General features: G+C 39.5%; 3 protein-coding genes across 3 annotated transcripts; 2 read left to right on the forward strand and 1 right to left on the reverse strand.

Annotated features, from left to right (window-relative positions):
- The first annotated feature begins 1,817 nt into the window (after window positions 1–1,817).
- Window positions 1,818–6,612, forward strand: LOC137258013 (uncharacterized). Its single transcript, XM_067795547.1, has 2 exons — window positions 1,818–2,862; window positions 4,238–6,612. Exons 1-2 carry the CDS (start codon window positions 2,205–2,207, stop codon window positions 4,276–4,278), a joined length of 699 nt encoding a protein of 232 aa, XP_067651648.1. The 5' UTR covers window positions 1,818–2,204; the 3' UTR covers window positions 4,279–6,612.
- Window positions 6,613–6,681: 69 nt separating this feature from the next.
- LOC137258730 (uncharacterized) lies at window positions 6,682–8,775 on the reverse strand (the record flags this gene model as incomplete). The annotated part of the gene is made up of 2 exons (XM_067796422.1): window positions 6,682–7,794; window positions 8,344–8,775. Coding segments are annotated over 2 exons (1,545 nt in total), but the record flags the coding sequence as incomplete, so codon positions are not given.
- Window positions 8,776–12,233: 3,458 nt separating this feature from the next.
- Window positions 12,234–21,727, forward strand: LOC137258481 (uncharacterized). The gene is made up of 9 exons (XM_067796166.1): window positions 12,234–12,343; window positions 13,495–13,537; window positions 14,197–14,312; window positions 15,354–15,517; window positions 17,137–17,164; window positions 17,839–18,031; window positions 18,468–18,737; window positions 19,188–19,349; window positions 20,572–21,727. The coding sequence occupies exons 2-9, from the start codon at window positions 13,495–13,497 to the stop codon at window positions 20,730–20,732; spliced, it is 1,137 nt and encodes a 378-aa protein (XP_067652267.1). The 5' UTR covers window positions 12,234–12,343; the 3' UTR covers window positions 20,733–21,727.
- Window positions 21,728–26,848: the final 5,121 nt, after the last annotated feature.

The following is a 26,848-nucleotide window of genomic DNA, read 5'->3' on the forward strand; positions in this document are numbered from 1 at the left end:
TTTTGTTCTGACTATAGTTACTCTGTCACCTGCTAGACAAAACAGTCTTCCAGTTGTGTGTGTTTTTAATCTATTTTGAGTGGTATATATGAATTGTTTCTAGATTAGCCAGCGTATCTAAGGTTTATACGCTGGGAAGTATGCATTTACGGATGTGCTGTTGTAACTGTATCAATACATCAGATTGAATGTTGCAAATGGTCATCCATTGCCATACATTGTGCCCAGAACTGAAAAGAACAATCTTTGTTTAGGACGGTTCATAAAAGAAAAGAATTCCATGCAACCACAACATATTGTTTCATAATGTGATATTCTGATAAGTGTGTTTATGTATGAAAAACTTCCCATGGATGAAATGGAATAAGGTTTCACTAACCTTGCCATTAAATCTTCACAGCTCTTTTCTGAAATCAATATGGCTGTACCCCCCCAACTCCATTAAGCTAGCTACTCAGTATAGTTGGTGATGTGAAACCCCCTCCCTCCAACTCCATTATGCTAGCTACTCAGTATAGTCGGAGATGTGAAACCCCCTCCCCCCAACTCCATTAAGCTAGCTACTCAGTATAGTCGGTGATGTGAAACCCCCTCCCCCCAACTCCATTAATAAAGCCAGCTACTCAGTATAGTAGCAGTTAATACTGTGAGATACGTCGTAGTTTCGAAAATCGTGATACGTTATAGGACGATAAATATATCGCCACTTTTGTTTTGTATCGTGATACGTATCGTTGACCCAATAATTGTTAATTTTCATGAGGAATTGCCAGTTATGCCAGAATTTACACTGTTACTTGACATCAAAATAGACATTTTAATGGAAAATAACTAAAGATAGCATATCGTATGGTAGATACGCGATACGTATCGTGAATTAATCTGTTTCGTCACACCTCTAGTAGCAGTGAAGTGATGCGAAATACATCCAGTAGACTGTCTTCTACACCATTTAACGTCAGGTACAGATACGCTGCGTATCTGTAATTATTTTTGTGACTATCCAATTCCTATTGTGCCCGTTGCATAGTTGGAACTTTCGCAAATACTCAGTAAATTTGATTTTACATACCTACACACAAAAATGTCAAATCCTAGCCTGAAGGTTACTGAGGAAAGCAAAAATAACCGAGATATACTGAGAGCTTCTATTTCAGCACACGAACTTAGCAACTTCCAGTCTTTCTTGTAGTTTCTCAGATTACTGATGAAACATAATAACAAACACGCAAACCAACGTTTAAACTGATTATGTTTTTACAATTAATAGAAAATAGCAAAATACCCAATTAAATGTGAGTGAGAAGTGTATAATTCATTGGTTACTGAAAGGAAAATTAGGATACCCAACTGAGATGAACACAAGCGCATAGGCCTACATAACTCAAGTCAATTACACAGCAAATTATGTTTTGCTCTGCAGACAGCTGGCGTTTTTGCAAAGAATGAAGCGACATTGTGTAAAGGGAAAAGATGTTACATCTCACTGTACAGAGTTGTGTCCCTTTTCACAGGATCTTTTGTTTGGTTTACATCCTAGACTTTTAGCAACCAGATTAGGCAAAGGATAGTTTTTACGTTTTTAGTGGAAAATTTTTTATTACATGAATCCCATATATGTCAATTTTCGTATTTTGCCATTAATTGAAGTACACCCAATCGCGTACAACCTACAAAGGCGATAAGGGGATAAATTGAGGCACCCAGACTTTACAAAGTGAGTGCGGGGAATATTACAAGGGTCAGAGTGAAAGCTAGGCCTTGTTGCCTGCACGCCTGAACCTGCCTGTACAGTTGTCCCTCTTTCCTGTTGTATCATGTGACTACACTGGCAACACCCGTGCAAGTTATTTATGTCAACATTCATAGCCGATCCGTTGTACTGCCTGCACACGTGTCGATAGACATGGCGTAAATGTTGTAGCCTCGACGACAGTATGTATGTTTGTTTTCCTAGTCGTAAACGGCTGAAGCGGAGTAGATGGGATTTTAACAAAACGTCATAGATATTGATGATAAATCAGCTGGGACTTCCTGTCTGATCAGCCAAGCGGTGACGTCGGAAGTGCACGTAGTACATTTCCAGGAAAGGGGGACTTTCTTGGAAGTATATAGAACATATTTATTTCTACAACTCACTGGCGTCAAGAGCACCAGCAAATTAGAGACAAATCTCCATAGTTTCTCCTTTGTCACAACATAAAATGGCCGGGGATCGTCTGAAAGAAGCGAGAACGTTTTTCACACAGGGGAATAAGACCTCGGACGCTGTCATACGGGTGGAAGACCACGAGCTTCAAGTTGATCTGGTCATAATCTCTCTGATGTCCCCGACACTGGCCAGTGAGTTCCAGCCACGTCCAGACCCAAACTCCCCTCCAGGCGAAACCAACAAAGCCGTGGCTAAGTTGGTCGGACCAGTTGACGACATCGTGGACATGCTGACCTCCATCTACCCCAACTTCAGGGATGTCAACGTTGTTGACGAAGACAACGTCGAGTACCTGCTTCCACTGGCTGCTAAGTACAAGCTGCTGTTTTTGCTCAGGACGTGTGAAAATGTGATTGTCGATAGGATACCTAATTTGAATAATTGGTATGGCGGGTCGTCCAAGGTTGAACGTTCGAATGAAGTCTACGAACAGGAGAATATGGATCGTCTCATGCGATATTTCGTGTTAGCAGATAAATATCAGTCAGACGCAGTGAGAAATCAGTGTATGGATAAGTTAGTGAAATGCTCTTATAGCGCAAAGCACAAGTCTAACTTAGCGACACCAACACGAAACACCAAGGCTTTCCAGCAACTCGACCCGACTGCAAGATGGGAAATACTGCGAAACAGATTATTTTACGTGGAAGGTAAGTTTTTGTACCTTGCTCTGTAGTGAAATTTAATTGGACAGGAAGAGTTGACAAATAGAGTAGAAACATGTAGTGACAGGACAGGTAGACATGGGAGGTATAGCCCAACTAGTTGTTTAGTTGACCTTGGTATAGTATTAGACTAATAGTGGCTATCATGGTGAAGAAGCTGTTGCGATGACTTTGACCTCTGCATGTTTGGATCTGAGTGAAGTGAAACCTACCTCTTTCTGACACATCAGAAAAAGAAACATCTCAGTGTAAGCATGTGTGTAGTGTATCAGCGAATTAATACTCTGTTTAAATCTTGAAGAAAGTCAAAAGTTGAATAACATTTTTGCTTATATAATAATTATTGAAAGGGTACCTGACGCGACCCCGTACTAGGGTTTGTTAGACTCAGTATTGCAGTGAAGACTGTGGAGTGAAACGAAAAGTTTACTTAGACTGATAAAAATGACATTCAAACGAATTGATTCATACCCTATGAAACATTAGGGAACATGATATTGAAATTTGATAGTGGCTGGCCTGAAGGGTCACTGTCGGCACGGATACAGAAGTGTACCCCATGCAGGTAGGACCCTATTGTAAAGAAACGTACACTAACCCAAATCAGAGTACATGAACGTACCTTAGAGCGTCAGTCAATTCTGCTTTTTGCCCCTTTTCCTCGGCCATACTGTTGAGATGCATTTGACATTATATTTAAAAAAACGAGCATACACCATAAGGAATGTTTCGCGATGCACAATGCCATTCGCAATCAGTTGACTAGGACAAACGGTTTCGGTTTCGGGTCGCAGAGTTTTTTCCCCTTTTCGGGTACCTGACGCATTTTAACGTATGTCAATGAAAAAAATATGCCGATAAGTCTGTTTCTCCGTACCAAGCCACGTCTTTGTGTCATTTACTGTATAATCATACAGTAAAAGTTACTTGTAGGTGTTACTGTGATGAAATGCATTTGGAACCGAAAGCGTACTTTAAAGCGTTTGTGTTCTTAAAGAAGCGTTTTCCATCGAAATAGCGATTTGAGCTTTACACTGAGAAACCAGTAGGTTTAAATATGCTAAATATAGAACTGAGATCTCGTTAAAGGACTTAGTGTTTTGAATAGACGAATTGTGTTGAGTTTCCTCGTTTTTCAAACAAGAGTGCATCGATAATATGTGTACGCCTATCTATTCCCACGGACGCCCTCTTGCCGACTTCCCCCTTCCCCGATTGTCACCATTCCTCTGATCCCTATACCAGTGACCAGGGTCTATATTTTCGAAGTTCTCTTAGTGCTAAGATAGTCGTAAGTGCCATATATGCCCAGGTGTCCTTTGAGCATGTTATCAGCCACGTCTGTTTCTCCATCCTCCAGGTACCTACGGTAGAGTAACAGACAACTTGGAGGACCTCTGAGGAAGACACATCTTGTGGATGGGACCAACCCAAACAGCTTCATCTGCACACGATGTGGCATCAACATCCTCGACGTGGATATAGTTACCGAGTATATATGTCTGTGTCTGTGGCTTTAGTCTATTTACACTATGGGCCATATGTCAAGAGATTGTAACTTCACTCATATCTTTTTCATCACCCACTGAATAAAACAAAATTGTGACCATGTCTCAAGACACTGTTATTTGGGTGGTTTTTTTTCTTGTTGTTTTATCTATTAACACGGGAAAATTGGACAAAGTTTTACCACTATTTTATAACGGTATGTGTTCTTAAAACTTGAAGTTTACAGAGCAACTGACCACGTGCCTCAATGTTAAACCTGTCAAGGGTCACACTGATAACTTGTATCGGACTTAATCCGTGACCAGTATATCTAAAGCTAACAGAACGAAGGTGCAATGCATGTATCTGTCTTTACAGATGCTTGTAGCTGACGCGGGTCAAATCACGACTGGCCACCGATGCCTTGGTCGATCTAAATGACATATTCTCAGGTTCACAATAACAACGTTATCGTAAGTTTTATCGATAAACGCGATTATCTGCGACAGCTCGAATAGGTATATAATACGAATGACAGTCGCGAATCAAGGCTGTCTAGTAAATTTTATCAATTATAAAACGTTGTGAATACTATGCTGTGTTTTAATGTGTAAAATGTAGGTTGTATAAGCGCCCTCTGGTTTGATGTGTAGAGTATTTGGCAATGACATTACGTTCTATACATTTGAATGTGTAGTGTGATTGATACAGTATGTATAACGAATCTATGTATGATGTTTATGTTCTCTGAAAGGTGATTGATAACTATATTTGTAACATATGTAAAACCATCTTGTGATTGCTGTGCTTTAAACTCCTCGTTTGTTTTACACAGGTGTTGTCTTGTGTTGTGTTGTGGGTTGGTATAGCCGTACCTCTTTCCAAGCGAGCCAATTCACCGAACTCGCGATCTAATATATCTATCCGTCTTTTCATTCTTCCATACACTATCTTAAATTACTATCCATCCACACATCCTCGTCCACCTATCTGTACATACCCACCTACTCTTTTCCCGTCCATCCTTTCCTGTCTGCTACCTATCCCTCCATCCATCCCTCTTCTTCTATCCACCTATCTACCCGTGAAGATGCGGGTAGGACTATAGCAAATCATGCTTGGAAGAGGCGACGTACAGGATCGAATGGTCAAGTTCTGACTTGGTTGACAAATATCATCGAATCCTACACGTTTAGATCGATGCTCAAGATGTCAATCACTGGATTGTCTAGTCCACGCTCTATTATTGACAGACCGCTGTCTTGCAGTTAATATTGCACAGTGCGGGGGTAAACAGTCGATCCATCCCCATCTACTATCCTTCCATCAGTCAGTCACCCATTAGCTTGGTTTTTCACCATCCTCCAGTCCAACAACGTATCTATCCATCAGTTGCTATCTGCTGCCTGTCCATCTATCCATCATCTATCACACGCATCCATGTTGACGGAACATGCAAGTTATAATATACACTTTAGTTGCACGGGTCTTCATGTAAGCCAGATACTTCGACACTGATATATGTTGCAGCACGTCCTCAACATCGTAACATTTCATTATTAGCGAATCTGATTATATAACCTTGTCCAATACTATCACAAACTGCGCAGTACAAAATAGTTTGGCCACGTGACCTGTGATAAAATGTCATAAACAGTCTGACTAAAATGTCTTTTCAGGTAACTTCTAATTCCATCTGTGTCCCCAGTGGCATAAGCTCCCAACAGTGAACAGTTGCAATAAGCGAGACGTTGCCCTTTTGTTCATTATTCGCTGCAGTGGAGTTTATCTAAATGTGATGGATGTAAATAAAGATGTGAACATATTCGTATAGGGAAGCTGAAATGACAACGTTTGATATAATGTGAAACACACCTTCCATGGTATTGAATATTGTATGGTATAGATTTCGTCAAAAGCATTCGTTACACGGTCTACATTTCATCCCCCCTCCGAACACACTGCGGAAACGGACTTTTGCTCATGCTTCTTGTAACGTTATCTTTATTATTTGTATATGGTAATTTATGTATGTCCACACACACACGCACGCGCCCTCACACACACAAAGCTAGTTCATTCAGTAATATCCATGACATTTGGTTTTTTTCATTTTGTGGAAGCAAAACTGTGATTATTTTTCTTGTGATATTATGATTTATATTTAGTGCATGTTAGTTATGGTATATTTTTAGATTGGTAATTTTGAATTGTCCATGCCATGTTCAAATAAAAACACTAACTTCCGGTTCTTTGTACTTTCATTATTTAACACTGATCGTACGAATGATTGCAATACAAGTAAACGAAACATGCTTAAGGAGATGAAACCAGATTGTGGTCCTCATTCTCAGGAGTAGGGGTATCCTTAACAAAGAGTCTGCTGTTGATCATACCCGGACATGCGGCTGCAGCACCACCAACTGGTCCCTCCACCTTTGACATTGTCGGACTAGCCCAACTCACGGTTTGACCAATTGAACTTTTGGATTTGGCTGCTCGGGGCGGATCTATCCGGGGAATGAGGGGTGTTTGAAGAGACTGTTTACAGCACACAGATGTGTGTTCTCGGTCTTCATTAATGAACGTCCTTGCCCTAGAGCTTACTCTGTTACACTGTAAAGACCTTTTCTTCACCGGAGTATTGCTCTGTGGGTTTTCTGCACTTTTTCTCTTATGCTGGCAGAAACCTTCCAGTTTGACAGATACATCTGTGTCTGACGTAAGGTTGAGGGCAGATCCATCTTTGTCTGACGTTAGGTTAGTGATAGATCTACCTGCATCTAACGTTAGGTCAGTGGTAGATCCACCTGCGTCTGTCGTTAGGTCAATGACAGATGTGTCTGACGTTAGGTCAGTGATAGATCTACCTGTATCTAACGTTAGGTCAATAGTAGATCTACCTGCATCTGACGTTAGGTCAATGGTAGATCTACCTGTGTCTGTCGTTAGGTCAGTGACAGATCCATCTGTGTCCGACGCAAGGTGAAGAGAAGATCTAGTTGTGACCGATCTTAAATCAGTAGCAGACCGAGTTACGTTAGGTGTAAGGTCAGTAGCAGATCCCACTTTATCTGATGTTTGGTCAAAGGTACATCTGGTTGTACTTGTAACTGTGTCGGGAGCACTTGGCAACAGATATAGGTCAGATTCACATGAGACCAGTTCCACTTGGGCAGCAGCAAGACCTGAATTACCTTGATTGTATATCTGAGATTCCAACACCGTTTGGCCCATTGAAAAGTAAGGCTTTCTCCCTTCTTCAGTGACGAGTTTCAAATCAGTGTTCCAGTTCATCCTTGGATGTCCGATGTTTGACCTATTGAACTCTTCCAAATTTTCACTCACAGCTCTAATCTGTTGACCAAAGTAGTAATTTGAAAATTTTGAAGTTCGAGAGGACTTCACGGTAAGACCACACGATGGAACCTGCAAACAATACAACTGCATCACGCTGCATTGCTAGGATACATCTAGGGGATACAATATTGCATGTTGTGGGTAACAGTATGACACATTCATCTAACTGGAAGTTGCAACATATGGTTGGTTGATCGCCGTACTCAAGCAATATTCTTTATAGATATATACCGCCGGTTTTTTGATGGCGGTGGTCTGTAGATAATCGAGATCCGGATGGACACATCACCGGAAGTGGTCACTGGCCCGTGTAGCACAAAGCATTTCATGTAGGAATCCGATAGTAAAGGACGATAGATTGGGTGGTCTGGCTACTTTGCTCATACTTTTAGTCACTGGTTTGACTTGTTCAAACTTGATTATTTGCAGGTGTGGGTGATTGCTTTTGGATGAATATAGCAATACTCATCGACGTATCACCCTGACATTGCATATGGAGTGAAATGGATTCACCTCAATCGATTGAAAACTATCTCACTAAAACATAAAAAGATATAACGTATGACTATCCTATCTAATACACGTTCGTTCTCCGTTCTCATGTTTGAAATACGTTACCTGCTTGACCACCACTTGGGTTGCTGAATCATGGCGAAAAGGTTGACCACCCTGTGTCGGGACGGGAGTATATGGAGATGGTGATGACTCAGTCTGAGACGAAGGAGAAGTGGGGTGATCATTGTCCCACCTTGATGACTCGACGTCATTATTTGAAGACGCGATTCCTCGCCCTGACGATTCGATTCTCCACCTTGTGAAGTCGATGTTCCTGCTTGCCTCGGTACACCATCTTGAAGACTCAGCACCCCGATTTGACACCTTTATTCCCCACCTTGACTCCTCGTCTCTACATCTAGATGCCTCAATGCCCCATCTGGTTAACTCCCTGCGCACTGCTGTCGATACAAAGCTGGTGCCATTATAGAACTGCGGGCTCATTGCTTGTTCCTGCAGTTCAAAGTCTGTTCTGTGGAGGAAAGACAGCAGATGTTATGTTTGTTCTAAAAATCAGGGCACCAAGGTAATCATGTCTCGTCCAGTCCTCGTTGTACCTGAAATAAGTAAATCTCCTGATGGGAAGAGGTGTACAGAATGATGGCTCAGTCGTAGAGGACGCCATAGTTCCCTGCATAAAAGTGTCTCGTTGGTGGGTTGGAATCTCTGGAACTCCTTGATTATGATTCTAGGTAGTCAGTATGCTACATACGTACGGGGTGTCACCAAGACAGTGTAGCGGTAGGGTAGTCTATTGGTTAAAGCGTCACGTCGAAGACCCGGGTTCTAATCCCCACAATGTGTGAAGCCCGTTTCTGGTGTCCCCCGTCGTGATTTTGCTGGAATATTGCTGAAAGCGGCGTATAACCATGTTTATTTACTCACTCACCAAGACCATTAACAACATTTAACTAACGTATTCCAAGAAGACCGTCATGGATAAACAGGATGACAAATGAACGGATGCACGTGTATCCTTTAGGGATGCAACTCCAATGAATGCTCTCAAGAGCTGTACAGTTATGTACATATGGAACTTTAATACTAGGTAATAATAAGTCGAGATTCAGCATAAACAGCAAGCTGGTGATCCTACTAGTAATTCTGGATCACTGAAAATCAGCAGTGACTCCCATATGTTCGGGAAAATCTCCTTCATCATTACGGCGTGGTTACATCAAAAACTTTGTATTTGTGGTGGTGTGAATGGTAATATGTTTGCTGCCTGGGTGAGATCTCATAATGAACTTTTCAGGATTTCACCTTCTTCTATTCTACAAAGAATGAAAGAAGATGAAATCCAGTCTACATGCCCACCAGATGGCATCTTCTAAAATGCTAATCAGGCATCCAAGATCTCATTATATTGGTAGATATGTTCTAATCGTCTAATGTAAAATAAACCAACTGGTCACCTGGCATCATACCTGATTCATTACGAAAAACAATTCTACTGCTCGTCAATGTCAAACAGACAAACGACGACCCATCCCAAGTCATGACGCGCCAAAAGCCACCCATTCAAGAGACAATTGAGCAGCGTAGTCATGACGCCGTAGGACTCCTCGCAGGGTTAAGTAGTTCGCTGAGCTCGCGATGACGCCGGGAGGGTGAAGTCGTTTTCACGTGCTCTGAAGGAAGTTTGACCCATGTATATTATTGTAGGAGCGATGACTCTTGAAGCCGTTAATTTATCCACATTCTTGCAGTACAATTCAACATCGTGCGCTGTTGTCCTTAATCAGCTGATACATAGATGATACAGAGAGTGCAAGAGTCTCATTTCTAGTTACAGCATTGCAGCAATGACATTCCATTTTGTGTTGAAGTGTTTCATGTTGTCGTTTTTCTTATCGATAAATTTCTTATAAACGACCTTTAATACTGTTCTGTAGATTGTGAAGCTGGGTTTGTATCCTCTTATATTCCTAACGAAAATGTGGCGCTTTGCCAATAGAATCATGTGGTTGAGTAAATGGTTTCCATTGCAACAAAATGGAATGTCGTGGTTAGACGTTTCGTACGTTTTGCCTAGAAATTAAGTTATAAAATTGTTAAATCCTGCCCGTAACATTTTGACGATTGGACAATCAAGATATGCTTGGTAAATATCCTCGCTAGTTGAGCCACATGATGTACATAGGTAATTATCTACCAATTTCATTCTTAGTAGCTCTCGCTTAGTGTAAGTGGCTCTGTGCAAAAGTTTATATTGGAGATCCAAGAGCTTCGTTTTTGTTTGTTTCTCGGGTACATCAGGTTCTCGATCTATGCTATGCTATCATCCTTTTTCCAGTACCGTTATGGTTTTGACTGACGCCTGTTTTTATCGTTCTCTGGTTACTGAACGTGTTTTTTCTACGTGCTGTTGAATTCCTGGATGCGATATCTGCTTTTGACCAGTAAATAGATAGAATATAGTTGTATTTATACTCGTGGTGTAATGCACTTCCGGGAGAGAAAAAAACTTATTACTGGTATCGATGGCAATATATTAAATGAGAACGTTCGCAAGGTTAAAACAGAAATCGTGTTATTTATTATTATAGGTTATTTATATAGCACACATATCCAGGCAACTAGTGCTTGCTCGATGAAAATCAATCACAGTGTGCATTACAGAACTGCACTGAGAAGGCTACCCCCCAAAAAAAACCAAAAAAAACAAAAAAACAAAAACAAAAACAAAAACAAAAACAAAAAAACACACAAACAAACAAAAAAACAAAAAACAAAAAACAACAACAACACACACACACACAAAAACAACACACACAAAAAAAAAACAAAAAACAAAAAAAACCAAAACAAACAAACAAACAAACAAACAAAAAAACAAAACAAAAACAAACAAACCAAAAAACAAAACAAAACAAACAACAACACATAACGGGTGCAACCAGTGAGCCGGATCATTATACCTCCTCAAACAGGGACAGTCTATGACGTCTTAGTTAAGGTCATGTTGCCTACAGCTCGCCATAAAATAAAGTAATACATTGTTATTAAGTTAAAAATTGAAATTCATTTGTAAATTCTATTTTCTTCTGAAACAAGAAATTGGAATTCAGTGCCACCATAGTTGTTTGTGATGTCTGTTTTCACTTTTAAGTTTTACTCGAGAAAATTCTGATCGGCTGAAAGGTAGGTCATTGTCTGATTCTTGTTTCGGTTTGACATCATAATCATCAGTGCAATACCCAGGAAGGTAAAAGTTAAACTTTTTAGCGCCTCTCCCTCACCAAACATGATGAACAGCAAAAGAAGCTCTTAAAAGTTCATGTTGATGTCTTCTATTTCGAAACTTGACATAAAGCCAGTGTGGCGTTTCTATTGCTGTTCAGTATATTATTGTAGTTAGATATTTTGCAAATAAAATGCTGGCGATCGACAGCCTACTGTTGCTCCATCCTGTGCGTTTCGTAGACATCGTGACGTCACAGTTCCCCCCATAAATAAATACATTAACAACATAACAAGATGTATTTCTTGGTGTCGTCAAGCTAAAATCCCTGGATCTTGGATCTCGAGATCTCCCCAAGACATTCAACGCGGCTCTTAGCAATACGTAATTTTAAAGAGGTGGCCTGTTACGCGTATACCCTTTTAGATCTTCTCATAGGGACACTGTGAAATGTATTCATTGTTTTCTTATTTCATGTGGTAATTGATATTATTGATAAGATATTTGTATATCGGTGAAACCAGAGGTTGTTTGTTTCTGAATTATATTCAATGAAGTATGATATCAATCCAAATCGCTGTGGCATAAATACTTTTGGGTGATTACTGTTTAGTGGTCTGCATCAGTTTTGGTCTTAGAGTTACCTATTCCTTGACACTAAACTGTTATTGTATCCGTTACCCGACGCACGCTATCAAATTATAGACAGGATCCTAGTTCGCCGAGGGTGCGGCTATATTTAGTTTGCATGGTTCTGATAAAACGTTCTGGAAAATGTTTGACATCTAAATTTGGTGGGGCTTTCGCAATCACTGACGCTCAACTCATTGGAGTGTATTGTTTGATTTCAAATCAATCGTAACTCAACAACACACCAAGGTATGTATATCATTTATTATTATTTATATCTTTTTAAAGATCTATCCGTGAAGGATGTAAACAAATTTATCTACACATTGACAGTCGATGTCCCATGGCTATTAAATATTCATCACGACTGTGAAAGTAATGTCTTCATAGCTATTGTGACATGTCGAGTCTGAGATAAGCCACTAGACAGTATACTACAGTATGAATTATTCCTGTACGAAATCAGGTCTCCTAATAAATGTTCAGGTTTAATCTCAGCATTCTTGGGACGAAAACTGGAGGAACAAGTGAACAATTGATCAAACTTTTGTTTGGGGTTCTTTGGACATTTGAAATAGGCGTGGGGCATACAGTATGGGAAAATAGCAAGAAACACAAATGATGCTTACTGTTAAAAATCCTCAGAATGTTCCATAAGGTTAGGTAGATCTTGCCTGTCATACAACCACCCACAACCCTTAAGGTTGGGCAACATTCTGATCGAACACCTTGGAAGTAGTGTACTCTATTTGGCACATTACAGATTTCCATTTGCGCTTCATAGAGGATCAGATCAGCTTGAAGCAAGGCTAATGAGTTAAGATAATCAGTCTCACATGGGACCACAGTCACTATCACAAATTATTAACTACTTCATTGTCAACAGACTCATCAGCACCTGATTGTTTACCTTTATGGGCATGCGGAGTAGCAATGGAACTTGATAGTATATGTAGGGATTTTCCTACAATTACAAGTGATGAATTTGTTAACCTACCCATGTCACGCATCACAAAGTACACTATGGATATTAAAGGAGTGCCCAGTGTTAATAACTGAAAAGGAGTGACATGGAACTGGTAAGGCAACCTGACCCTTGTAATTGTGAATGGGTGTTTGATTAGATAAGGATCCAAGGGCTAAGGATAGTTTTGCATGTAACATACCCTGCCCCTGTGCCACTGTACTGTAGTACGTCAGCAATTTTAAAGTTATTTCCACCCCAGCGTGTGAAATTAGTCTGATTTACTTCATGTCTAGTTTCCTAGGATCACACCATGGTCGGCCCACAAAAGGTGTGATTCAACTGTTTTTGAGCATCGGATGTTATTCCCTGGACAATAGATAGTTTTGTAACCAAAGCTAAATATGCACTTGATGTTTTTTGTGTGCTGTTTCAGATGTCAGATGTTATCAAGTCTGGATACATCAAACGTTACAGCAGTAAGTTTATCTGCCATCTATTCTTCATTTTGATTTAGTAGCCTTGGTATTGTGACAGTTGCTTATCATTCTGCGGGTCAGAATTTAATTCCTCACATGGGTTTAAGCCCTCTCCTGGTGTTACCCATAGTGATATTGCAGGAATATTACCATTCTCTTTCACTCTCTGCACTTGGGTTCCTATGTCCAATAAAAGAATATTATTAGTTATGTTCAGAAACATTGTACAATAGTTATCTAATATTAACAACATTAGTAGGTATCTAGTACCAGTGCGTTAAGCAAGCACTAGTGGCATGGATATGAATGTCCTATCCTGTAATTCTGTAGTGTCAGACAAAGTTATTAGTGGAAGGTGATAACCTCAGGAAAAATCAGTGGAAGTTATGCTTTTTTGAAATATCTAATGAATCTTTGCGACGTCTAAAATCAAGCACCACTGTGTGAATAAAACACAAATTTTGTTTTGGTTACCGATTTTGCCAGTGATTTACCAGTGTTTACTGACTTACAAGTCAACTTGTTCAATATACCATGCTTACTATGTTAATTTGTCAGATGGAATGTTGTAATTCCCATTGAATCTATCACTTATACATGTATATGTATACTGATTATCACAGTGTATTCTACATTGTACTGCTTGGATTAATCTGCAGATAGTTTTATGGATGGCGGATGGAAGAAGATATGGGTTGTTCTACACAGAGACAGTAAACTGGTGATATACAAGAAACAGTCGGATAACACACCAAAGGGCCATGTTATGATGAAGGTTTGTATGACAAAAAGGGTCCATGCTGTTACAGAGATGTGGTTGACCAGAGACCCATGACGAAAGGTCTGTGTTATTACAGACTAAGTCCATGTTGTACAAAAAAGAACAATGCTTTTTCATGTTCTTTGCATTTTCCAGAAGGATATAAATATGTTGTTTTCCCCTATATAACATCTACATAATCTATATCATCTATTTAAAGAGGGATGTTTGATTGGCATGGAAACATGACATAGGCTGTGGCTTTGAGGATGTCAACTTGTCTGGACCAGTTCTCCCAGAGTTAGCTTTATCATGCCATGATCCCTAGATATGCCTTTTTGGGGTTACACCAATGTGTGGATTTTATTTTTGTGGTTTCCATGACAACAAGTTTGACTGAAGTTGGTGGCTGTGCTCTTTGCTGGAGCAAAACTTTAAACCATTCACTATTTCTTCACAAAACTTGGCATGTAGATAAGACTGGTGGTATACTAGTGCCTTCTGGTGGGTTTGTTTTTTATATAAAATATTGTTTTTGCCTTTAAATGGCAACAATTTCCACCTCGACTGAATTTGATGGTAGCATTCTTTTCTGGAGCAAACCTGTAAAACCTTACAATATTCTCCTTCCACTCTGACACATCCACACCAAAACATTGACATACTGTAATCAGGGGCCCGTTTCACTCTCGTAAGCCTGAGATCTCGTAACTTTTCTCGTAGCATTTATACCTGGCATACTGTAACATAGGAGATGCAAATGCTACGAGGAAAGTTACGAGATCTTAGGCTTACGAGAGTTTTGTGAAACGGGGCCCAGATTAGTAGACATATTCATGAAGAAGATTCTACCATTGCAGGAGATATTGATGACTTTGTCTTCTTGTTCTATTTTTATTCCATTTTAAGAATAAAAAGAAGATTTTAACCAGAAAAATCTCTAAATGTATTTAAACCATGAGAACACAATGAAATGTGGTGCTTTCAGCACATGCTGACAGAAAAATCCATAAAAGATGCAACGACTATAGTTGACTTAATCTCATTACTTTTCAGGATGTATGTAAATATTTTGCGTATGGCCAATATGCGGAGAAGTTCCCTGAGCGACCTACCTTACCAAAGGACGGGAAGATGGACTGGGTGTTGGCCATACCTCAGAAACCTAGCTCACAGGCCAAATTACACTGGTTTCTCTGTGAATCTGACAAGGACATAAAGTAAGGTTTCACAGAACAGTTTCAGAAGCAGCTTGTTGAATTGTATAAATGAAAACACATTGCTTCTGAGAAAGGAGTCAAATGCAATGTATGTTATGCAGTCATCCCTCGCAATAACGCACTTCGCGATACCGCAGATTTGGTTAAACCGTTGGGTAATCCGTGGCTGTCATAGAAAATGTTAAACTGCGATCACATCCCTTCCTGAAATCGAAAATAGCTCATCAACATATCTGCTGTTGCGTTCTGGTAAATAACGTAAACTAGTGAAATTCAATGCGGATGGCAACTGGCAATGTTTATCGTACATATCTATTGCGTTTCAGATGCTTAAACATGCAGGGTTTTCTCAATAATAATCATACCAACTGTCCTTCGAGTACTTACAATGTTTGGTGTGTGCAAGACACCGCGCTATAGCACGGGCAAACACAGTCATGTGAGAATATATGGTGTCAGAAAACATCTTATTTAATTAAATTCAATCACATTTTTATTCATTAATACTGTTGAGAGAAACAAGGGAGACAGTGGAGAGAATGGCATTATGTCATTCCATACGCAGTACAACTTCCGCTAACCACATTCCTGAGGGTCATCTGTGGACCCTAAGACCCATGTTCTGGCGAGGGATGACTGTATTTGCTATTGAGTTCCCCCATCTGGGATTCAAACCCACATCATCAGAATCAGGCACCTAATCGCAGGCACACATGGTCAGCTGTCAAACCCATTCAGCCACAGTGGCTGCCACAAAATGGAATCGGATAACCAGTAGCACATTGACTTTGTCCATCCCCCTGATAAATGTAACATGGTAAGGCTCCCATGGTCTAAAAAGGCTGTTAACACACACTGTTGAAGTGGTCCAGTGTAACACGTCATATTCGAGATTACACTTTCTCAGTAAAGTACAGATTCTAGTACTTTTGTAAGGTTTAGTCCCATCTAGGATTCAAACCCAGACCCTCAGTTAGGCACCTAATCACCACCACACAATGGCAGTCATTTAACCCACATCCATTTTGTATGTTTTGGAGAGTTTAAGGGATGTTTAAGGAAATTTGACTCATTTTGTCAGCATTTTTATGTTCCAAGTCTACATGATCCACAAGCTGATTACACAGATGGACTTATGCTGATGGGGTGGTGTATGATGAGAGGTTGAAATTGAGGTGTGGAAGGGATCCTTGAGATCCTTTCAGTCTCTTTTAATAACTGAGAAGAAAACTGAAACCCAGATCAAGTAAACAGTTGAAACATAAACTCAATGAAGCTGCAAGTCTGCACCCAAAAGACAGAAAATACTAATCAGCATGAATATATAATATAAATAAATAGCCATCCAGATACCAATTTGGATTGAGCATTTATCAACAGAAGTCAGCTATTAATAATACGATAATCCCACTTACTAACAATGCCTTGATAGTTTCTCCTTTTCTAGTATCGATTGATATTGTCAGAGACTTAATAATTGCAATCCAGCGATAGTTTGATGTGTTGCTATATCCCTAGTAAACACATGAACATAATCAGTGTGTTATATATCTGTGTATGTGATTATCAATCTCTACATTGTATTTGTTATAAATAAACAAGATCCCATCTTGTTGCAGCGAGTGGATGCAAGCCATTGTTTCTACAGTAAGTATTAGGTTATGATCATTTCATTGACTCCTGTGCAGAGCTGGGGTATTTGGAATCATAACTCACTATTTCTTAATGAAATTTTGTAAACACTGGAGCTGGGACGGGTACCCGAATACATGGGACAAGTGAGTAATGAGTTGGACCCGGGTACCCATCTCAATACCCGCACATGTTATGATCATGTCACTAATAGATTAAATGATGCAAGATGTAATTTTTTCATGATCATATGGCTGTATTGTCATTGAATATTTAGTCATAGTTACAGTCAAAGTTAGCATATAATATATGGTTAAGATATTAAAAAACTAAAAATGTAGAATATATGAAAATATGATGTCAGGAATAAACATAATGGGTGTCTGGGTAGGGTAATAGGAAGTGGGGTATCTGGGTAGGGTAATAGGAAGTGGGGTATCTGGGTAGGGTAGTAAGAAGTGGGGTATGTGGGTAGAAAATCTAGACTAGTCCCAGTCCTAGTAAAGACATTGTGTAGTGAGTTGGTATCTGTTACATTTTGACAACATTCTACTTCTTTCCACACTTCCCATGGAATAAACATTGACTAAAAGTGAGTTTCTTTTTTAGTAATACTGTTTAGCACTGTTTAGCATGTGAGAAGTTGTTCATGGCATCAGTTTATGAATCCATTTACATGTTATCTTCAGCTTCCTCCAGTGCCTCATAAAGGTGGGGCCCCACCTCAGTCAAGTGTCCCTCCCCCAGCCCCATACAGGGAGGAGGTACAGGCTGTAAAGAGCAATCCAGTGTCAGCCCCTCCTCCTCCAGGCTATCCAGCTGCCCCACCTCCTTACAGTGCTGGTCCACCAGTTGGAACTCTGGGATTTGATGCTATGAATAGTAAGAAATATTAATCAGTTGTTAGCGATTGATGGGAGCAATTACATGTGTTGATGTTTTGTTAGTGAGCACCACAAACGGGCTACACACACTGTACCATTATGGGGAATCAAACCCTGGACTTCGGTGTGATGAGCCAGTGCTTTCACCACAAGGCTACCCAACTGCCCCTGTTCTAAAGCACAATTTCCTATTGTGTTTGTTAATTGGCTTATGTCATGTTTTAATGCAGTAAAAACCTGCCCATGAGAAATAAATAAATTTGAAACATAATTTATGTAAGTAAATTATATTGTTGGACCATGATATATGTGTTCATATTAATAGATAATTTTACTGTTTGCACACTCTGTATTCTTTAGAAGCATTAATGTACTGCCACATCAGTCATGGCTATGAAAATGTTTATGTGTAAATTTTTGTTTTTCCTCTTCAGTTTCTGGCCCTCCACCAGCAGCTCCCCCACCCCCTGCTGGAGGGTACTACCCCCAGCAGACCTACCCTGCCCCAGGGGGTTACCCCCAGCAACCCCCTGCCCCACAGTACCAGCCTCCAGCCCAGCAGTATCAGCAACCGTACCCCCCACAACAGTATCCACAGCAACAGTATCCACGGCAGCAGTATCCACAGCAACAGTATCCACAGCAACAGTACCCTCAACAACAGTACTACCCACAGCAACCATACAATGCTCCACCTGCACAAGGTAAGTCTTGTATGAGGACAAGAAGGGGATTCTGGGTGGCCAACTACTAGGTTGTTTGGTTTTAGAAATGTATAACCTTTGATTCTTGTTCCCTTGTTTTCTTGATTCTTCTGTTGTTAGATTAAATATTATACAAGTCACTGTTGCTGTGCTTGGAGAATGGAAACACTAGGGAACTCACTCACCTTTTCTTCTAAACTGGGTTCAGGACCAGAATATTGTCTTCACCCAGGGCTTACACTAAGAACCCCTGTTGTCTGTTTTAGGTTACTACACCCCACAGGGACAGTATATAGCCTACCTCAAGGGTTGGCAGTACGCACCCCACCCCTACTGAATCTTCTGTTGTCTGTTTCAGGTTACTACACCCCCCAGGGTCAGTATGTAGCCTACCTCAAGGGCTGAGAGGACACACCCCGCCCCTACTGAATCTTCTGTTGTCTGTTTCAGGTTACTACACCCCCCAGGGTCAGTATGTAGCCTACCCCCAGGGCCAGCAATACGCCCCCAGACCCCAGACACAATACGCCCAACAACAACCCCAGGTGGTGGTCGTCAAGCAGAAAAAGGACAAGGGAATTCTGGGAGGAAGTACAGCATCAGCGGCAGCAGGTGAGTAGAGGCATGTGGGAAAATATGTTGTACACAATGTGTATCGAGTGAGAGTGATATAGGAACACCTTTAGTCAGCATGATAAATACACATGGGGGCAGTGTCTCAATAACAGGGCGTGGGGTACCCTAGTGGTTAAGGCATTCTCTCGTCATGAGGAAGACCTAGGTTTGATTCAGCACATGGGCTGAAACACATTCATGGTGTCCCCCACTGGGACTTTGCTGGAAAATTGCTAAAAGCAGTGTAAAACAAATTCATACACTCACTCTCATACAGTTTGTGACCCAGTTGTACTGCGTCTGCTCTATGCCTTACAGTCAAAGAACAAAAATTACATAACAAATAGTGCTCATTTACCTCTATATGGTATTCATAGCCATTATCACAGGATTATAAACAGATAAGCATCATGACTGCAACACATAATTCACAGCTTCTAGCGAACCCATGAAGAACTGACAGTGAAACATGCTGGACCTGGTGGAATACATGGATACAAAAGATGATTTTCGCCACAGGCTCCAAATCCTGTTAACAAAATATCTCCCTCTTGGCAAGGGAAATAATTGATAATGAAGTGCCATTCCAGTGTTACACGGTGACTTAAGTGCATATTTTGGTCAACTGGAGGATCAACAGATCAACTATACTATCAACAGGGCATCATTACATAACATGTCCTGCTATATTCCACAAGTGCTAAGTCTCAGATACAGGGGACCTCAAAATTTTCTTTGATTATCTGTTTAAAACAAAGACAAATGATACGAAGGAATGTGATTGGTCAATAGGAAGAACATTCAAGCCCACTAAATACTCTTATTCCAAATACACAATGGCTACCATCCCCAAACCCTGTTTTATGATATCATCCAAAAACACACCGTGTGACCACTGTTAATCTAGTCTGACCTAATACAGTGTATGAAATAAGGCCTGTCTGACCTTCAGAGACAGCCTAGATTTCTGACAGATGGTCTGAATTTACAGCTAGCCAGTTCAGTGGTCTGGTAAAATCATTGGATAACATACCATACTTCTGAGTAATATTGTGTTGTCAGGTTAAGTCCATTTTTGGCTCGTAACATTTTGAAGTTACTAGCCCTGATGTCTGACTTGGTTTTCCGTTTATTCCATACACTTCCTAGTATAATTAAAAGGTTAAGAAAAAAATACTGCTGACATCAGTGTCATACTGATGTACTGATGATGTTTCAGGTTTGGCTGGTGGGGCCTTGCTGGGGTATGGAGCTGCCCGGATGATGGGTGGACCGTGTTTTGGCTATGGTGGCTTTGGCATGGGTCGATGGGGCAGTTGGAGCTCGCTCAGCAGCTGCGGCAGTTTTGGCAGCTTCAGCAGCTTCGGCAGTTGGGACTGAGCATCAGCCCGGTTATAATGGATGTGTGTGTTCTGCTAATTACAGTGAACATTGGCATGTACATAATGAATGTGTGTGTACAACTACTGGAAAACAAGGATAAGTTGAGCAGCGACTTGACAGCTGACCTGTATTACCATGCATGAGTGTCACCCACTGGTGTGTGAGTGAAGGGGCCCCAGGTTGTCTGTGATCAAGTGTAGTAATACCGACTTGCTACATCGACCATGTGAGAGTCTTATGACCAAGGCGTGTGCAGCTTCTTGTGGAATCAGTTTCATTGTCATGCACTGCACGTGCACTAGTCTACATCTGATCTCCCTTTCACAACGCAAATGGGCTTGCTAATTGGCTTGCACCACCTACTTCTTGTAAATGTGTTCTTCAACTTATCCTTGTTTGCCAGTACATACAGTGATCTGTTCATGATGACCAGATATCATTTATGTTTTACTGTAGGCTGTAATCTAGTACAATACATCTGTCATAAAATATTGCCCTTATATAAATACTATCTACTCAGCAGGAGTTCCATGGTGTTGTCCTATCTACAAATTTAACAAATTTATTGTTGAAAGTTCGCAATGTACAAAGGCTAATTGTCAGTGAAATATGTTTGCATGACAGTTAGATCTACATTTTGTGTGCTCTGAGACTGTACGATATCTCAGAGTGACTAACAAGCGAGTGATGTCATATCTCATATTATGACCTCTGGTCAGTTGTTGTATGGTGAATGGACAGTCAAATAGCTGGATATTCTTTACAGGCAGTCATAAACAAAGACATATACTGAAATATTTAGATGAAAATTACAGTACTGTTTTCCTAGAAACTGTTTCCTATTCGTATCCGACTCCATATTACTGAAGAATGAGGACAATTTGAATGGCTATGCAACTTATTTATTCTGCATAGGCACTTGCTTAGCAATGACTTTAGAATTGATGTCAAAACGTCGCCTTTACAGAGTAAAGAAGTTGCATATCCGTAAACATTGTCCGCATTCGTCATCCCCTCAACATCTAGCATGCCAATTAAAGATCCATATTACAGAATTTTTAACCTTTTATTGGACTTTTTTTAGTTATAGGCTGATGTGGATGCTCATGTGTTGAGGCTCACGTAGTTATGAAATACTTTGTTGGAAAGTAAAAACTATGGAGTCGAAATGGAATGTTAATTAATCATGCTTTTATTTTGAGGAAAGTTCACAAGCCTTCATAATGACTTTTCTAAGCTTTTCAATGTTTGCTTCTGGTTTGAGCCGTGTGACCATTTTTCTTGGTCACATACTTTTTGGTATACAGAGTCACAGTGGTACGTTTTTGTTATTCTTTACACTGCCCCATCGTTGTTATTTGAAATATTTGTTAACAACCATTGTGTGCAATTTCTTCTAACAAAAAGTCATGGGATATATGAAGTTGACTCATCAACGTACTATTTGGCAAAGTTGAGTTGATGGAGGTCATACAAGGTCACACAAGGTCGTGTAAATATTCCATTGATCTGCCATCTTTAATAGATGCTGAAACAAGATGAAATTCATCATATAATCTGATATCAAAATGGTAGTTTAATTTAGTGAAGTAGTTATGTCTTTATATCATGAGTCAGTTAAAGTGTTTTATTATTGGTCATTGGGACAGAATGTGTGGAAGTTGTTATATATTAGCCACTATTTCAATAATGTTCAGGTGATTGATTACATTATATGTTGTCATGTGAATAGTATCCTATACTGACAGGTAACTTGCCATTTTCAAAACCAATACACACTTGAAATATACGTAATTAAAAAAAGTTTCACATTTGCACATAGTTTTGTAACATATGAACTGTTTGGGGTTTACAATCAATAATTGATTAGTTGGAGATTCTCAGTGATATATATGAAGTATTTAAGATGAAACATTATGTAAAAATTTAATTGATTGACTAATAAGATTCTGAAGTAAATGAGCCATTTTAGCTGTGTTCAATGTCGGGTACAACGTCTTGTGTTCAGAGCTGTAAATGAAATGATTTTGGTCATGTGACATTTCCTACATTGTTTTAGTTGTATATCCTTTGAATTTACTTCATGTACCAGATCAAGTAACAGCATAATTAAGCTGCCAACCTGCGGGTCCTCTGTTTTTATTGTTCTATTGTTAACAGTGATATTTTATTTGTATCATAGAAAGTGGTTAGAAAGTACTCAGAAATGGTGTTTTGTTTGTATATTATGAAAGGAAATGTCAAATCTTGAATGGTTTAGTTGTGTTCGTAACGATATGCTGTGATATAATATGAGTGTGATGGTTATATGTACACAGACCCATTCACATAGGCAGATCTAGACATTTCAGCAGTGTGGATGGGGTGGTCAGGTGTCTGAACACTCCCCGCCCTCCATCCCCGCCTTCCTGGGATACGTCAGTGCATTCAGGTCTTTAAGTTCATTCAGAGACAAGGTGTTAAAGTGACTGTGCAGTAGTTACAGATTTGCACCATCACTCACCTGGATGTTTCAGGATGCTAAGTGAAGGGATAAAAAGGTGACGACACTGTCAGAGTTTTATTACTCACCCATTGAAGATATCACAGAAGATGTAAATAAATGATCACACTGTCAGTTAGTCAATCATAAGTCAGGAGTGGTCATATTCGTGAAATGTCCGAATGACTGAACTTTGAGGATATTGAAGTGTTCAAGTTGGGCTATTGTACATACTGTTAGTATAAGATATGTTATTGGACTTATTTCCGACACCGATACAAACTTTGAAATACATGTCACTATTTAGTCATAGTTTACTTCAAAGTTTCACCCATCCTCAATAATCTCCATGGTATACGTTTCAATAAATCTCCACTATACCTTGGATGCATTGACTCTTCCGCCCAATGATTTCCTTACCTCCCTTGGCTGACTTTTTGTCCAATCAGGTGTCTGCAAAGAAGTTGAGTGTACCAACCACAGCTCACTTTGGCTTCTTAGACCGCCGCCATATAGCTGGAATATTGCTGAGTGCGGTGTAAAACTAAACTCACTCACGTTAGCTTCTTAAATTATCAAACTGATTAAACTTGGCAAAACAATGATGCAGAGGTTCTCTGAAAGAGGTAAAAGAAGTTTTTGCATGTGCTTTTTGTAAAGTTTCAGACCTGTCAGTTTGTATGATTTCCCCCCAACTCTGAATCGCACTGTGAACAGACCTTCTCGGCTCTTCCTGCTATATTTGGCAAACTCAATTGTATCAGCGGCTTAGCTGGTTGGCTATTGTGAGAATGCAAAGCCAGCAAAGGGAGGTAAATAAATCATCAGCTGAGACATAGATGCATCCAGGATGTAGTGGAGATTTATCATAATGCATACCCTAGAGATTATCGAGGATTTGTTTCTCCCTGTTTACGTTGAAACTCCACATCATGGGATATTACTTTTTGATTGTAGTCATATATACAGTGAGAAATGAATATCAGTTATTTGTTAACCCAAATAATTGTTAGTATTAGTGATTTTATAAGGAATATAAATCCAGATAAATATTTTATTTGTCTCTATGAGGAAAATGGTATTGGTTCCTTTGACAAGCCTCTCACGTATCTGCTTGAATTTGATCTGATGGTAACCATTCATAATTGTAAACCAAAAGTCACTGTGTTCTGTAATCTGATTGGTTGAAAAACATGATCAAATGGTATTAGATTCCCGGAAACTGTAAGACTGTCTGCTGCGTATTGACACGTAGAAACATCGCAAACAATTGTTTTGTTGTGTCATCAACAGTGGTGACGTCATTCAAATAATATTGTGATGTAAAGTTAAAATGGCGTCACAAATGAGCAAGTCCACATGCTACCATGGGGACCAGCTGAAACGGCCAGCTGTCAACACTTCACTGCTGTACCCTTACTCGATGTAAAGGAGTGCAGACAGTAAAACCCTTTGATTTACTTTTTAGTTTACAATGTCGATAAACATCATGTGTTGGCCAATTTCTGGTTGTTATTGAGTATTTGCAGCACGGGAATGCTGGAGGTTTCAAATGAAATATTCCCATGCTTCAAATACTCAATAACACCCGGAAATTGGCTAACACATGATGTTTATCTCCTAATTATTTTACTTTACCTGTTCGAATGTGCATATTTACAATTTATATGTAACATTAATAATGTGTGTCAGATACCTACTTTGTTAATGGCAGTTTGCTGTATTTGAGACCATTAAACCGATTGAATTTTCACATGAAGAATAAAGAGGTCTCACGTCAAGAAATAACACTCAACTAAAAATGATCACATGAAGTTTATTAGCAATCTGCCATGTCAATTGTTGACAAGGTTATTTGACATGGGAGGGTAATGTTCTCAGGAAATTGGAAATTGGTCGTGAAACGTGAGGGACAGATTTGTTGAATGTTGAAAGTAGTTATTAATTTTTCTTCAAATATAAGCCTTTTCTTGCAAACTATAATTAAAGAGTATTCTCGATAGATGTTGAATTGCAAAGTATGGATTGTTTACTTGAAGTATTGCTTCTTTAACATAGTGTGTACATGTGAACTGAAAATAGCTTCTTGTTTACTTAATGTATTTACGTTATTTATCTAGATGTTGACATTACAGGTGTTTGGAGCCTTGTTTTTGTTAATGCAGCGTGAAAGATCCACCTTTCTGGGTGCTAGTTTACGTGTTACGATGCATAGGTCATCTGGTGGTCCAGTTGGGTACTTAGAGATAAAAGTCTGCTTTTACATGGAACTCTGAGATCTATATTGTGGGCATTTTCTCCTTGAAAGTTTAGCTCTCCACAGGTACAAGAATCACAAAAAATAATTAGTTGAAAATAGAGGCATGAATTTTATAAAAATAATTGTAGTTTGAGGGGTTTATTTTATGAATCTCACTGTTAGTACCATAACAAATGCATATTGGTCATAACTGGACTAGATGATTTTCTTGAATGTGATTGAGGTCTTGTACATTTTACTGCCACCTCTTGCACAATTCAATTCTTATTTCATGTGATTTGTTTGGTTTTAGAATCACCCTTTATCACTTTGGCTAGTTCTTAGTTGTTCCAGTTTTCTATGGTGTATGCCTGGGTTCGAATCCCACTTGTATCACATCTGGAAGCTGCTTTCAAGCTTCATCAAACGGACAAGGAAGAATATTCAGAAATATTGTTCACCATGTTCCAGGGCTCCAATCCACAAAGCCATCGTAGCGTCACAACATTCATAAGCCTATGATAACGTATAGAGTTACGACAGGTCATAACGTTAGAAACGCTTTGTGGATCGGCACCCAGATTACTTTATGTTTCGAAATACCCTGAATGTAATGCTACTTAAAAAATTATTCATGTTTTTCATCACTTTAGAAAACAAAATGTCGGTTGGGCGGGCATATTTTATTTTATTTGTGCCGAAAAACCTTTGATTTCTGTGGAAATTTACACCTTTCCTCAGAAAATGAAAACGCTCAAGTGTGAAAAATAAAAAAAATCTGAGGATCAGGTGGTAATGAGAAATCAGATTATTTTTATATATGAGCTATTTTATATATTACTGAGCTGTTTTGGGATTTGCTGTGTGAAGATCAACTTGTAATGGGTCTTCACACTGGCAATAAACCTGTAATATTTCCACTCGGAATTGTGATGCTGGTTTGTCTCAGTTTTCTGAAGGTGACATGTGCCACTTATGTTACCTCAATAAAATAATTGCTTTTAAAGGTAATGTTTGCTTGTCGTAGTGTATTTGGTATAAGGGTAATACTCATGTTTTTTGAAAGTAGCCACTATGTAATTAGTACTTGAGGCACAAGAACTATTCAGGTATTTATCTAATTGCTCTGTCCCCAGCTCCCCAGACTGAACATTTTTTGTGTTAGCAGCATTTAGTTGTTGTGACGAGGACAGTTCTATGGATATGCACCCTCTTTTATATAATTTGAGTGACGTTTAGGTATAGAATGTGATCACTTGTTTGATAATAGTGTTACCAGCTGTACCAAAATGTTGCTCATATCATATTAAAGAAGTTGTACATCCATGGAAATTACCTCGTCGCTGAGAATCTTTGGTTTGTGTATTGGAAGTGATCAGATCTGTATTTTCA

Source organism: Haliotis asinina, chromosome 12 (assembly GCF_037392515.1).
Source record: "Haliotis asinina isolate JCU_RB_2024 chromosome 12, JCU_Hal_asi_v2, whole genome shotgun sequence".
Lineage (NCBI taxonomy): Eukaryota > Metazoa > Mollusca > Gastropoda > Lepetellida > Haliotidae > Haliotis > Haliotis asinina.

What these genes read in the sequence shown, in the direction of transcription:
- LOC137258013 (XM_067795547.1), top strand. Translation starts at nt 2,205, where the DNA reads ATGGCCGGGGATCGTCTGAAAGAAGCGAGAACGTTTTTCACACAGGGG. An exon ending in CAGATTATTTTACGTGGAAG is followed by an intron (nt 2,863 to 4,237) that starts GTAAGTTTTTGT and finishes TCCATCCTCCAG; the next exon opens with GTACCTACGGTAGAGTAACA.
- LOC137258481 (XM_067796166.1), top strand. Translation starts at nt 13,495, where the DNA reads ATGTCAGATGTTATCAAGTCTGGATACATCAAACGTTACAGCA. An exon ending in AGGGCCATGTTATGATGAAG is followed by an intron (nt 14,313 to 15,353) that starts GTTTGTATGACA and finishes ATTACTTTTCAG; the next exon opens with GATGTATGTAAATATTTTGC. An exon ending in TGCAAGCCATTGTTTCTACA is followed by an intron (nt 17,165 to 17,838) that starts GTAAGTATTAGG and finishes TGTTATCTTCAG; the next exon opens with CTTCCTCCAGTGCCTCATAA.